The following is a 12388-nucleotide window of genomic DNA, read 5'->3' on the forward strand; positions in this document are numbered from 1 at the left end:
ATATTTTTTTTTAAAAAAAATAATTTGAAATGATGTTTTTTTATTTAAATTTAAATTTTTATTTTTTTAAATTTAAAATTATAATTTTTATTTTTTTCTCATTTTTTTCTTTTTTTATGGTATTTTTTTAAAAAAATTAATTTGAAAAGGGGATTGTAATTTGAAATGATGATTTTTATTTGAATTAAAATTAAAATTTTTAGTTTTTTAAAATTTAGAATTATAATTTTTTTTAATTTTTTTATGATATATTTTATTATTTTATATTAATTTTTTTCAGATATTTTTTTAAAAAAATAATTTGAAATGAGGATACTAATTTGAAATGATAATTTTTATTTGAATTAAAATTAAAATTTTTACTTTTTTAAAAATTTAAAATTATAATTTATTTTTATTTTTTTTGAAGAATTAATAATTAGACTCATCATTTGAAATGATGTTTTTTAAAAATATCATTTAAATATTATTTTCAAAAATATCTTTTGAAATAGCGAGTTTAATTTTTTTTTCATCGTCAATGTTAAAAAAGATGAAAAAAAATGGTGATGTGGATATATAAAACATCATTTTAAATAATATTTTATAAAATTTATATTAATTTAATAAATAAATTAAAAATTATATTAGCACTCCGTGAATCTAGTCTCAGCTTCTCCCAGGAACGTACTCTTTAGCGTTTAGTTTAAGTTATTCCATTAATCATGCTGTCTCTTTGTGCGCTTGGCCCCAGAAAGAAGCGCATGCGACCGGACAATGTTAAGCCGGTCGGGCCCATAAACTTTATACCCTTACACTTATCTTTAATCACAATCCTACCTTTCCGCTTCTTTCCCTTACACCTTGGCGTGGGGTATTTCGGTAGTTTCCCAGAAACGAACACCATTTCAGGCGATCCTCTGCCGCCCCAACCCTAGAACCGCTGGCTAGTATCCCCAATCTCGCCGAGACCGTCTTTTCTCTTGGTGATTCCGAGCTCGATTGGACTCTCCTCTCCTCTCCTCTTCCCATGTCGAGAAGGTAATAATCTTCTTTGCATTCTCTGTCCCTCTCCCCCTCGCCTAACGCATGTCAATCGTCAATTTCTGCCCTTTTTTTCGCGATTAAGATGTTCTTTATTTTGGATTCTATGGTATCTTTTTATTTGGCTTTTTTGGTTGCACTTTTGGTGAGGAATTCTTGTGTTGTGCTTTTCTTTGTGATTTTTGATGTGATATTGGAGGCATATGAGGCTAGTGAGAGCATTTAGAAGGTGATTTGAGACTCCGCTTTGCGAGGATCAAGATTTTATCCAGTTTTTTACTTCTTTTTTTAATCACCTAGATGATTGGATGAAACATGTCAATATAGCTTTCTAACAGTCCGATGTAAGACATGGATACGAAATTTTAGGTTTTTCGTTTTGGCTGAGCGGACGTGGGGAGAGTCCGGCAGTTTGGCAGAAGGTTGGGGATTCAGTAGATACAGAATCGACTGTGTTTGGATTGTGGCTGCTCGAGTTAGAAGAAAACCCTTCCCCAAGGACAAGTGGAATGGGTTAAAATTCCACCAGAGAGATGATGACTTGTCACTATTTCGAAACTTGTATCAATAAAATTATAAATATTTAACAACTATTCTAAGTTGAGAGGATATCAGGATGTGACTTCTGTGACTATTTCATCCTAATCGCATGTGGATTTTGTGGAGATTTGTTTACTTATCGACATTAATATGTTTTGGCTTCCTTTTATCAGATTGTAGATCCTTCGTCTATTTTGTTTAATTCATGCCATCCCAACAAATTAAGGTTAGAGCTTAAGATAGAAATGGGAGGCGACATTTGAATTTTTGGAGAGAGTAAGTATGATGAGTCTCATCCATCTAAGTGGAGTTAGGTTTGTTTCCCTGAGGCTATGCAAGGGGTAGAATTCAGATGTCCTACTCAATTCAAAATGGTGTTGGGAATTCAATGAAGAACGAGATAATTGGCCTCTTGAGACCAATTGTGACTTATCAATATGTGAATCCTAAATTTGATTGTTTCATGCATTTTGACAAGACAATGATTATCTATTTTTGTGCATATATCTTACTCATGGATCTTGAAACATAGTGATGCCAGGTAGAATTAGGGAATATTCCTAATCCTTTTCCTTTATTATTATTATTAGTTTTTCCAGTTGTGTATGCAGTTTTAAATATTTACCATTGTTTGGTACAATATCCAAGTGCAAACACAAAAATCATGCATTCATCGTGCATTTTACACAAGTTTACCAGTTTAACATTTCTTTAGTAAATAAGGAAAGTCTATGAAGCTTACTCGTGTCTCAAGGTGTTTGTCACTTTTGAATGAGCCTAACATCATAGACCTCCATCTATATAAACTAGTTACAGTATCCTCAGTTTGATATTTGTCAATCCTTCCAGGATTCTTTGCAAGTATTTTGCACATGGGGCATGCCTGAAAGGGGAGTACTGTGAATTTTCCCATGATTGGAAAGCCCAACCCAACAATGTAACAATGTTAAACTCTTTAACCTTGTCATCCAGTTTAGCTGCTTTAACCTAGAATGCATAGCTCATCCATTTAATATTTTCCTCTTGGTACTGTTTATGGTTGCAGGTATGCACCTTTTATCAGAAAGGGGTGTGCTCTTATGGTAGTCGATGCAGGTATGACCATGTTAAAGTTTCTCGTCATCAGGCATCTGCCTCATCATCGTCATCAAGTTCTCTTCCATATGTGGCATCAGATTCTGTTCAAATCACCCATCCTCATATGGATGCTCTGAATGGAGAATTTAAAGCAGCATCAAGTGCTCCAAAAGAGTTAACAGCCTCAAGTAAACCTTTCGTTCCTCCTGGTAAACCTGTATGGACCCAAAATTTTGAGACTCATACATTTCCAGAAAATGAGGGCGGTCATGTGCCCATGTCTGTCATATTGGCCGACCTGCCAATCTGTTCATTTGCTGCTGCTGGTAGTTGTCCTTATGGGGAAAAGTGCCCTCACATCCATGGGGATTTGTGTTCCATTTGTGGAAAGCATTGCTTACATCCACACCGTCTGGGTGAAAGAGAGGAACATATAAAGCTCTGTCAGAAAAATAACAAACGTCTTGAAGCATTGAAGCTTAGTCAGGAGATAGAATGCAGTGTATGCTTGGATCGAGTGCTCTCTAAGCCCACTGCTGCTGAACGGAAGTTTGGATTGCTTTCAGAATGTGACCATCCATTTTGTATTTCATGCATCCGGAATTGGCGGAGTAATTCTCCTGCTTCTGGCATGGATGTCAACAATGCAGTGAGGGCCTGTCCAATATGCAGAAAGATATCTTATTTTGTCATCCCTAGTGTTATATGGTATTCAACAAAGGAGGAGAAACAAGAGATCGTTGATAACTACAAAGCCAAGCTCAAGTATTTCTATACTCCAATCTATCTCTATATGGATATCTATATGCTTCAACTATTAGATTTTCTTTTATGCTACATGTCATTTCTTTCTTTTATGCTGCATATCCATGGATGTTTTATGCGAAATGTTTAGTCTCTACATAATATACCATGAGGTAATAATATACTTACTCAATATGGACAAGTATAAGATTGGTTTTTTTCTGTTCAAGGTCTGATCTCTCTAATTTTAGTTTTCTGCTATTTCTGATTTTAATCCTCACATGGCTTGGCCTGCCTTGGTGCATATGTGGGTCCACCTGAAAACTTTTACTGTATTTTTTATTTTTCCCATTTTTTTATATGGTTGAAAACATTCTTCTTTGATTATTTACACTCAAGATTCACTTGATCAAATGCTGGAATTTACTATAATTTCTGCATGGGAAGGCTTACCGAGGTGCCTATGTGGGTCTGCCTTCTTTAAGAATACTTTTACTGTAATTTTTGTTTCTTCCTCTTTTGTATACACTTGACTCCATTTTTTTCTTGATGTGATAGAATTCATGCTCAAGGATCCACATGATTGAATACCAGATTTAACCTCTATTTAGATGTGGCTGTCATATAAAGGTTGCCATGAAGTCTACTGTGTTTTTATTTGTGTCTGCCTACTTTAAGAAGGAAAAGCCTTCGGTATTATAGTGTTATTTATTTATTTATTTATAAATTAGTTATGTTTCCATCCTTCATTTATTGGTGGATCCTATACTTTTTCAATAAATTACAATTTATTTTTCATCTGTCTCTCCTTTCTCCATGTCAATCCTTTTTAAGGTTTAGTCATCATAAATTAATCCTTGAAGTCCATTATGATTGCATAGTTGAGAGGGAGACCACTGCATGTGCAACTTCTAAGAATATGCTTACCATCGTTTTCTTTTTAGTTGTGCATCATAGAGGTGTTGGAGACATGGAAAAGTTTGCAAGTAGAAAAAAATTCTTGGCCTTAGGCTAGCAACTTGGAGTTACTTGCTCATGGATGGGCATTATTTTACAAGCCTGAAATTGATTTGGTTCAGTCTTGGGGCTTAAAGGGTTGTTGTTGGCTTTAGCCAACACTAGCAGTTTAGAATCGAGGAGATGTGGCCATCCTGTTGTGAATTCCTTCTACTTACCATAGCAGCTAGATGTATTTATGAATGCTTCTAACTTTCTTATATTGCCAAATTTGTATTTATGCAACATTGTCTAAACATGACCTGATAAGGACGGGGATGATGCACTAGAAATCATAAAGTTTGGTAGGGTAAAGTTCATGATTGTGTCTGGTGAACCATAAATATTTGCAAAACTGACTGACTTATCATGTGCTTGGGATTAATACTCTTTTTCTTTGGCAGGTCTATTGATTGTAAATACTTTGACTTCGGGAATGGGACATGCCCTTTCGGGACTAGTTGTTTCTACAGGGTATGCCTGTTTTTAGTTTAGACTTCAGTTTCATATCTTAGTATTTCCAGTGATTGTTATAAACTGAGGCTTGTTTTTAGGGTAATGCAATCATGCAGCTTGCTTAAATGACTTTGTTATCCCTCTCTCCCCCACCCCCACCCCCACAATATGTGTTTTGTATGTGTGTGCATGCATGCTCTATGTATGCCAATTTATTGTGTTTGATAAGTAAAATAAAGCCTTAAATGTCTATGCTGGTGCAATTTGTCCTCCTCTTTTCATCTGGAACACCTATATGACTGATCGGATAAAGAACTTGAAATCCTAATGGATAGATCAGCAAATTTCTGTTTTGGAAAAGCTTGTGGCAATAAAGCAACTATACTTTGAATGTCAAGTCATGACTTCATTGGACCATGTTTTTGAGTAGAATGAATACTACCAGAGGATGTTGTCTAGGACTTAGATTGCGAAATGATGCAAATGGAAAGACTTTGGTTTTTGAAATGTGATTATGATTTAAGTTAACATTCTAAATCATCACTGACATATATATGGCGTTACTTCACATTCAGTAGCATTTCCTTTGTGGAACACAAAAATGTAAGGAAGCCATTATCCTGAGCAATGACCGGATAAATAGATGTTCTCAGTTCTTACTTGCAAGTGCATATATGTAATTACTAGATTATTGGAAGATTCGATGACAAAAGATTCATAGGTTCGCAAAATCAATATCTTCTTGTCCTCAAAAGATGCTTGGCTACTTCATAGGGTTTAATTGCCTTTAGAGTTGGTCAAACATCGAGTTGGACTAAGCTGTATAGTAGAATTTTGGCCCGATGTGTGAGGATCCGTATGGACATATATTTAGTTCTACATCAGTTATTCATTGAGAAGATTTTGGATACTTATACGGAATTAAGAAATCCGAATAATATCTTCTGACTAATCTTTTTGGGTGAGTCGTTATAAATGATATCAAAATCTATGTGGAATAGAGAACACTGTAGCATGGGTTCATTGGGGATGACTACGGGCCAATCATGGTGTTTATGAATGAATTTGCATGGATTTGGACCCTTAGCCTAGTAAGAATGTTAAAGCTTAGACGGGAGAGCATGTGAGAATATGTATGGTATATTTAGTCCTACATCGGTTATTCGCTGGGAAGATTTTAGATACTCATATAGGACCAAGGAATCTAAATAATACTTTCTGGTTGGTCTTTTTGGATAAAGTCCTAGATTGATACATGATACCTATGTGTGGCCTGGCGCAATTTTGAAGAGCCAATCCTAGGCTCACCCATTTGGTTCGATTTTCTCCCCCTCCCCCTCCCCCTCCCCACTATTATAGGCTACATGCAATATAATTTCATAGTGCAAAATAAAATCTAGATGCTATATTTTAGCCAATAATATAATTTAATTCCCTCAACCTTTTGCAATATTCTAGTAATAATGTATTATTATCATTATTATTATTATATCATATTACATAATATATTATTATTTTATCATAATATGTAATTAGTCAATATATGTAATCTTGAGCCAGGCTATTTTTTAATTTTTCTAGGCCAGTCTTGATTTTTCCTACTTTTTTGCCTAGGCCTATCCCATGGGCCTATTTTTAGGGCCCAAGCCCACTAAATTTTGTTCTAGGCTGGGCAGGCCACATGGCTCGTGATCAGATCTAGTTGCCTTCTAGTCTTTTGTGAGTTGAGTATTTGTATTGTTGCTTGTTACATAACATGAATGTATGGGTATAACAATTCGTTTCTCTATTCTGTTTTTGCAATCTATCTCCCTGTCAATGTTGTCACCATTTTAAATTTTATATATACATTTGATCATTCTTTGTTATTGATTTTGTTTATGTGAAAGAAGCATGACTTTTGTAGCATAAATGGGCAGCTCCAACTTTTGTGTTATGCTGTATGCCCGTATGTATCTTCTTATGTTTATGATGCATGTACCCACGTCAAGTATGCAACCTACAAAGTCATTTTTCGACACCATACAAGTACTTCATGCTAATTTACAGCTTTTTTAAAACAAAGTTTCTAGTCTGTGGCATTTCAAGTCATCCAAGTCAGAGTTATTCGAAACACAATGTCTATTAGAAAGACACTCTTAGTTGCATCAAATCACTATGGGCCTGATGCGCCACGACCTAGCCACCTTTGCCAGTCAATCTGTCGCCTTTTTGCTCTGACGTGTAGGTTTTCCAGTGACTGATCACTAAAAGCATCCAATGCATGGAATGGCTTAGGTGAAATGACCAAGCACCTTCTTCATGGCATGACATGATCCCAACCCTCTTTGGCAGTCCTCATGCTTGCACCTTGGGATGTTGACCAATTCTTTTACTAGCATATTTTGTGCTTACCTCAGGTTATATATTTTATATTTCTGAAGTGAAATATAAATCTGACCAAAGTGATCTGCATCTGTTAAAATTATGTTGTTGCCGCAAATATTCTTGTTAATCTGATCCTTTCTATCCTTGTTCTTTGAAGAGTTCCATGCTCATCATATTAATTCTCTTTAATTATAATTTATTTTAGTAGCAGCTGTTGGAACTTATTCTGCAGAATGTTAATTAAGTATTTGCTAGATTAAGACAAGTAAATGCCAGGATATATGTGACTTGGCTTTTAATTTTTATTCTGCAACTTGTTCCACTATTTCGAAAAAGTTTGGGTTTTAATGAGTACCGTGTTTGTTGTGTTCCAGCACACTTACAAGCCGCATGCAAAAAGGCCACCTAACTTTAGGCCTTGTACGTACAGGCCCAGACAAGTAGTTGTAGCAGAAGAGGCAATAGAAAACCTTGTCAGAGAACTAGTCATAGAAGAGGAGTTAGTTGATCTTGCAAGGCAACTAGTTATAGAAGAAGAGGAACTTGGGGATCTTGATACTGAAGATATTGGCAGTTTTTTGGGAATGAGTGCTCTACTAATGCAGTTGGGTTTTGATGACTGGGACTCATTTAGCGATGATGAGAACTGATCTCCATTTTGTTTCTTCATCTGTAATGTATGGATGTTTATTCTGTTGAATTTGAACTAAGTTGACTTCGAATTTTGAGTGGCCTCCCAGCTTTTGGTTAGAAGGCAATATGGGAAGCAGTCCTTGATTTTGCTTTTTCTTTATTCTTACAGAGTTGGTGGCCACTTTAATGCTTGCTCAAGACCGGTCTTTATGTTCTTGGTCAATGTTTCATTCTCGTAATTGCCTATTCAATTTGTGGTCAGGAGTATTGGCTTTTAGTAGGAACATTATTATGTGATCTTAAAAACGAGCATCAGAAGTGACATGCTTTAAATCTTAGAAATTCAAACTGAAGCATGTGTACATGGTATGATAAGTTGGTGCAGAATTTGTTAAATTCTGGCTGATAAGCTTGATATTGGACATTGAACACAATTTTTTTCCTGACTTGGAAGTCAAGTGTATGCTTATTTCATTTATTGATGATTCTGTGTAACTTCTCTTAGTGCGTTCTTGATTCTGTTACCCTGGATCATCATTGTCATTTTTCCTGTATGGTAGTATTGTAATTGCACGCTGGATTCTGTTCATTCTCAGTTTCTTAAATATTTAAATGATATAGGTTAAAATGTGAATATGATGTGTTATAAATTATGTTGGCAAGCATCCTCTCGGCCTTGTTTGGAAAAGGAAGAAGGTATTCTTTACCTACTTCCAGTTAGCATGGTATTCCATAGTGAGTTTTTCTTAGAGTAGGTTGTGTCTTGAACTCCTATGATATTATTTGTGGTTTGCTATCCATGCAAGTTAGGTCTTGACATATACCAATTTTCACATTAATGGTGTTTGTCTTTCTGATGGTATATCATTCATCTCTTCTGTTTGATTTTGCTAATGTTGCATCACCTTTTGGCTTCTCCAGCATTATCTTGGGCATACATTTATGTTTGGTTGATAAGATGTGCACAACTCTAGCTACTTATGATTTGATTTCTTACCTTGATATCAAGGTATGAATTCCTGATTGTACAAGCTTATCTACTATTTCAGCATGCTTACAGAGATGGTCGTTTAGAAGAAGTGGTACTACGGCATTTTGATGCTGAAGATGGGAGCACTGTGATAGCTAAGAATATTAGGTTCATCATTGCTTTCTTCCATATTGTTTCGCATGAAAATAGGAATCTATTTGTCATACAGGCTGCTGTTTATTTCTAAATTGATCATTGTCTCAGGCTTTCGGACTTCTTCAGTGCATTACATCTCTAGGATGTAGGATCTATGTGACTCATGCATACTTTAAATGTAAGCACAAAGATTAAGTCTTCTGTACAAATTACAATGAGTTACTTCTTTTTATCAATATAAGTATAATCCTTGAATGTTCCATGACATGCCTTACATTAGAACTTCAATTTTCAAATGGTAAGATATCTGCTGGAAGAGAAAATCTACTTGCAGCAGAACAAAAAAAAGACAATCCAACTTAAGAAGTTTCTGCTTGAGCCGGCAGTGCATTAATGATGATAGAAGAACTTCCCTGATGCTCTTTTTACTTGATTTCTTTTTCAGGATATATATAATGGCCTAGGAATCATGTTCATTTTCACGTTTCAAAAATTCATACAGCTGCCCGATTACCTCCACCTGCAGTCAGGGAGATGTATGTATACTGGTCAAGAATCTGGTCTAAAGGTAACTTACAGTTCCTGTTATTTCTAGGTTGGTAAATGTATTGTTTAATAATAGAAGGTAAGCAAGATTTCTAAAAATGGGAGCAACATTATTGGTTCTACCACCTTTTCCCCTTAACCTGATGGAGATCATGTCTAGCCACCTTCCATGTTTTCTATCAGCATTGGCTGCTAAGTGTAAGGCCTTTTTGTCTATTTATTGTTTCACCGTTATCATTTCTTTCTAAGTTTTTGAAGTACTTAATGCACCAGTTGGAATATCAAACTGCCCCATTAAATCAACCCATGTAAAGCAGGGTAATCTTGAAGTTTGTTGTTCTCTTGACATCTGTGATACCAAGGAAATGTCCCAAGTATGAAAGAAATTCTGATTTAATCAATAATTAATCCAATTTAGTTTGCCACTATTTTTTTAAGTTGGGAAGATTTATATCACAATCAGTTTGACTTATTGTCTGCTGCATCTGAAGGCCCATCTGTCGGTGTATAGTTTCATTCGAAATGACCAAGTGGCGTATAAATCTGGCACCCAAAATTTGGGATGTCTCTGTACTCCCATAATTAAACTCAAGGGTGAGTGGCAACTGTTGCCCTTCACTCTTTGCATATGGTTAAAGAATACTAATAGCCTGAAACATTTCTGGTATATTTTCTTTTTGCTTGCATAAAGGATCTTTTCCAAAGATTGATGCAGTACTTTTGGGTCATTACTTTCTAGTCTATTCTGAATCTTGGAACTGATATATTGGCATTTTAATGCAGAATATTTTGACTGGATGAAGTATAGAGACATGTAAATGACGCTGTTGGGCTTGCTTAATTATCAGTTGGAAAAAAATATATCATAAATGGTAAAGAAAAACAGAAATAGCAAGAGAGAAAGGAAAACACAAATAATGGCGTGTTACCATGAAAAACTCACCCTTACTAGTCACAAAGTTGTGCTGTTGCATGAGACCTTGTGCCTGTTTCTTTTCAGCATCATATCACATACAAATTTTGGCATTGTTCCGTTAGTTATTCTTAGTTCTCTGCCAAGACGTGGTTTTAAAATTTACAATGAACTTATATTGTTACAAGACATGCAGGCTTTTTAGTGGAGTGAGTCTGCTGGGTTCTTCCATGAGGAATGAGCTTCTGTTGTTTTGCTCATCATGCAGAAAAATGTTTCAATGTCTTGATTTATATATATATATATATATATATATATATATATATATATATATATATATATATATATATATATATGTATTGTCCTTGCGCATCAGATTCTATATTTAATACCGAACAAAAAGCTGTAATGTTGGTCAAGGCTTTTTTGAATTATTATTTTTATCTTTGCTTGCCATATTCAATTTTGTTTTCGAAGGCATGAGTGCCGGTGAGCTCTTAATGATTTCAGGATGGACCGCAAATCGGTCAGGTCGCTTTGTGGCTGCTTAGATGTTCGAGACATTATCCTTGTGAGACGAAATAATGCTTTAACTGCGGCGACCCTCTGGAGTCGTGGTTTACTGGGAAGGTCTCCGTTGTATTTTCCTCGGTCTGAGATCGTCCCTTCGCGTATCGGCCTTGCAACTCAGTTATGACCCAACTTAGAAAGCTCGTCCATGCGTATAAATTTCCACGTGTTTTTGCCTCGTCGTATTTGATCTACCAAACTCTTTCTTTCTTCTCTGCTCAAGGCGCTTCTCCGTTTCTCTAGTGTTGTCTAGATGCATGGTCGCTTTGAAGCAGTCCTGGTGACATGCTTGGGCAGTACGGAAAGTCTCGGAAAAAGATGGTGCGCGATAGCTGTGTTTTGCTGTTCCCCGGCGGAAGTGGTGTGCGTTGGCTGTGCATTGCCTCCGGGACGTATTGGATGTTTTAATAAATTATGCAAGAAAGAACTTTGTCGTATTAGATTGTTCCACTCTTTATGATGCGCCATCATCTGAGTCTACTTTCTAGGTTCGAATCATGTATCCGCATTCTTTGTCATTAGTTGCTTTCTTTTGGGGAAAAGAAAAAGGCTAAAAGCAATGATTACCATTTCCTAAATGTCAAGGGTTTCCCACACTTTCCGCCTCTTTTTCCATTGGAGATGGGTTATTGCATACTACGCGAATGCAAGCAACAATCCACTTGGACAATCGTAGCACGAAAAGTTTGCCGCAGATTCGTGATGGGGTCTCTTTTTTTGGGTGAGACATGATGAGTCTCTTTGCTGAGGCATTCTGTTCTCTCACCTGCTCATTGTAATTATTGGGAATTAACACTGCTTCTCAAGCGACTTGGTATCAAATTTGATCATTGTAATTATTGGGAATTAACACTGCTTCTCAAGCGACTTGGTATCAAATATTCCAACAAAGCAAGTTACTTCTTACCAAAAAAAACAAAACAAGTGAACGCCGAATGGTACGATACGATCCTTATGGTGCATGGGGTTCCTGCTACTGCTAGCGTGTCACCCCGTGTGATTCGTGGAGGGTCAAATATTCCTAAGTTGCTATTTCTGTGTATCAACGCTCAACTCATAATGAAGGACCTTGTATCAAAACCCGTACCATACAATCCCAATACATGAGCCTGAAATCACATCTTCTATAACTTCAAACATCCGGCAATGTGTATTTCCAAATGTATTTGGAAAATATATTAAATTCATATCAAAAATTAGTGTGACAAGGTTAATGTGTATGGATGATAGATTTAATTTTAGTTCTTCGAGACATGGGTTAGATGTATAGACAACATTTGGAAGACCATGGGTTTGATTACACGAGGAGAGAGACACTGACATCTATAGATTACGTTTTTATGGTTTTTTTTTGGGGTGCTGATGTCTATAGATTACTTTAGCTGCTATATTGTTTT

At 35.9% G+C, this 12388-nt stretch overlaps 1 protein-coding gene across 7 annotated transcripts; it reads left to right on the forward strand.

Moving 5' to 3' along the window:
* The first annotated feature begins 861 nt into the window (after positions 1-861).
* Positions 862-11587, forward strand: LOC105038925 (E3 ubiquitin-protein ligase makorin). Of its 7 annotated transcripts, XR_830810.4 has the most exons (8): positions 862-1020; positions 2413-2500; positions 2609-3405; positions 4785-4854; positions 8886-8974; positions 9071-9140; positions 9408-9530; positions 10292-10684. XR_830810.4 is itself a non-coding variant. In XM_010914852.4 (7 exons), exons 1-7 carry the CDS (start codon positions 1010-1012, stop codon positions 10324-10326), a joined length of 1227 nt encoding a protein of 408 aa, XP_010913154.1. In that variant the 5' UTR covers positions 862-1009; the 3' UTR covers positions 10327-10684. The 7 variants fall into 7 exon arrangements, 5 of the variants coding, with proteins under 5 accessions (XP_010913154.1, XP_010913155.1, XP_010913157.1 ...); XR_003799869.2 differs by lacking the exons at positions 8886-8974; positions 9071-9140; positions 10292-10684 and adding exons at positions 10932-11111; positions 11235-11587; XM_010914852.4 differs by lacking the exons at positions 8886-8974; positions 9071-9140 and adding an exon at positions 10000-10102.
* Positions 11588-12388: the final 801 nt, after the last annotated feature.

This window comes from Elaeis guineensis, chromosome 1, assembly GCF_000442705.2.
Source record: "Elaeis guineensis isolate ETL-2024a chromosome 1, EG11, whole genome shotgun sequence".
NCBI lineage: Eukaryota > Viridiplantae > Streptophyta > Magnoliopsida > Arecales > Arecaceae > Elaeis > Elaeis guineensis.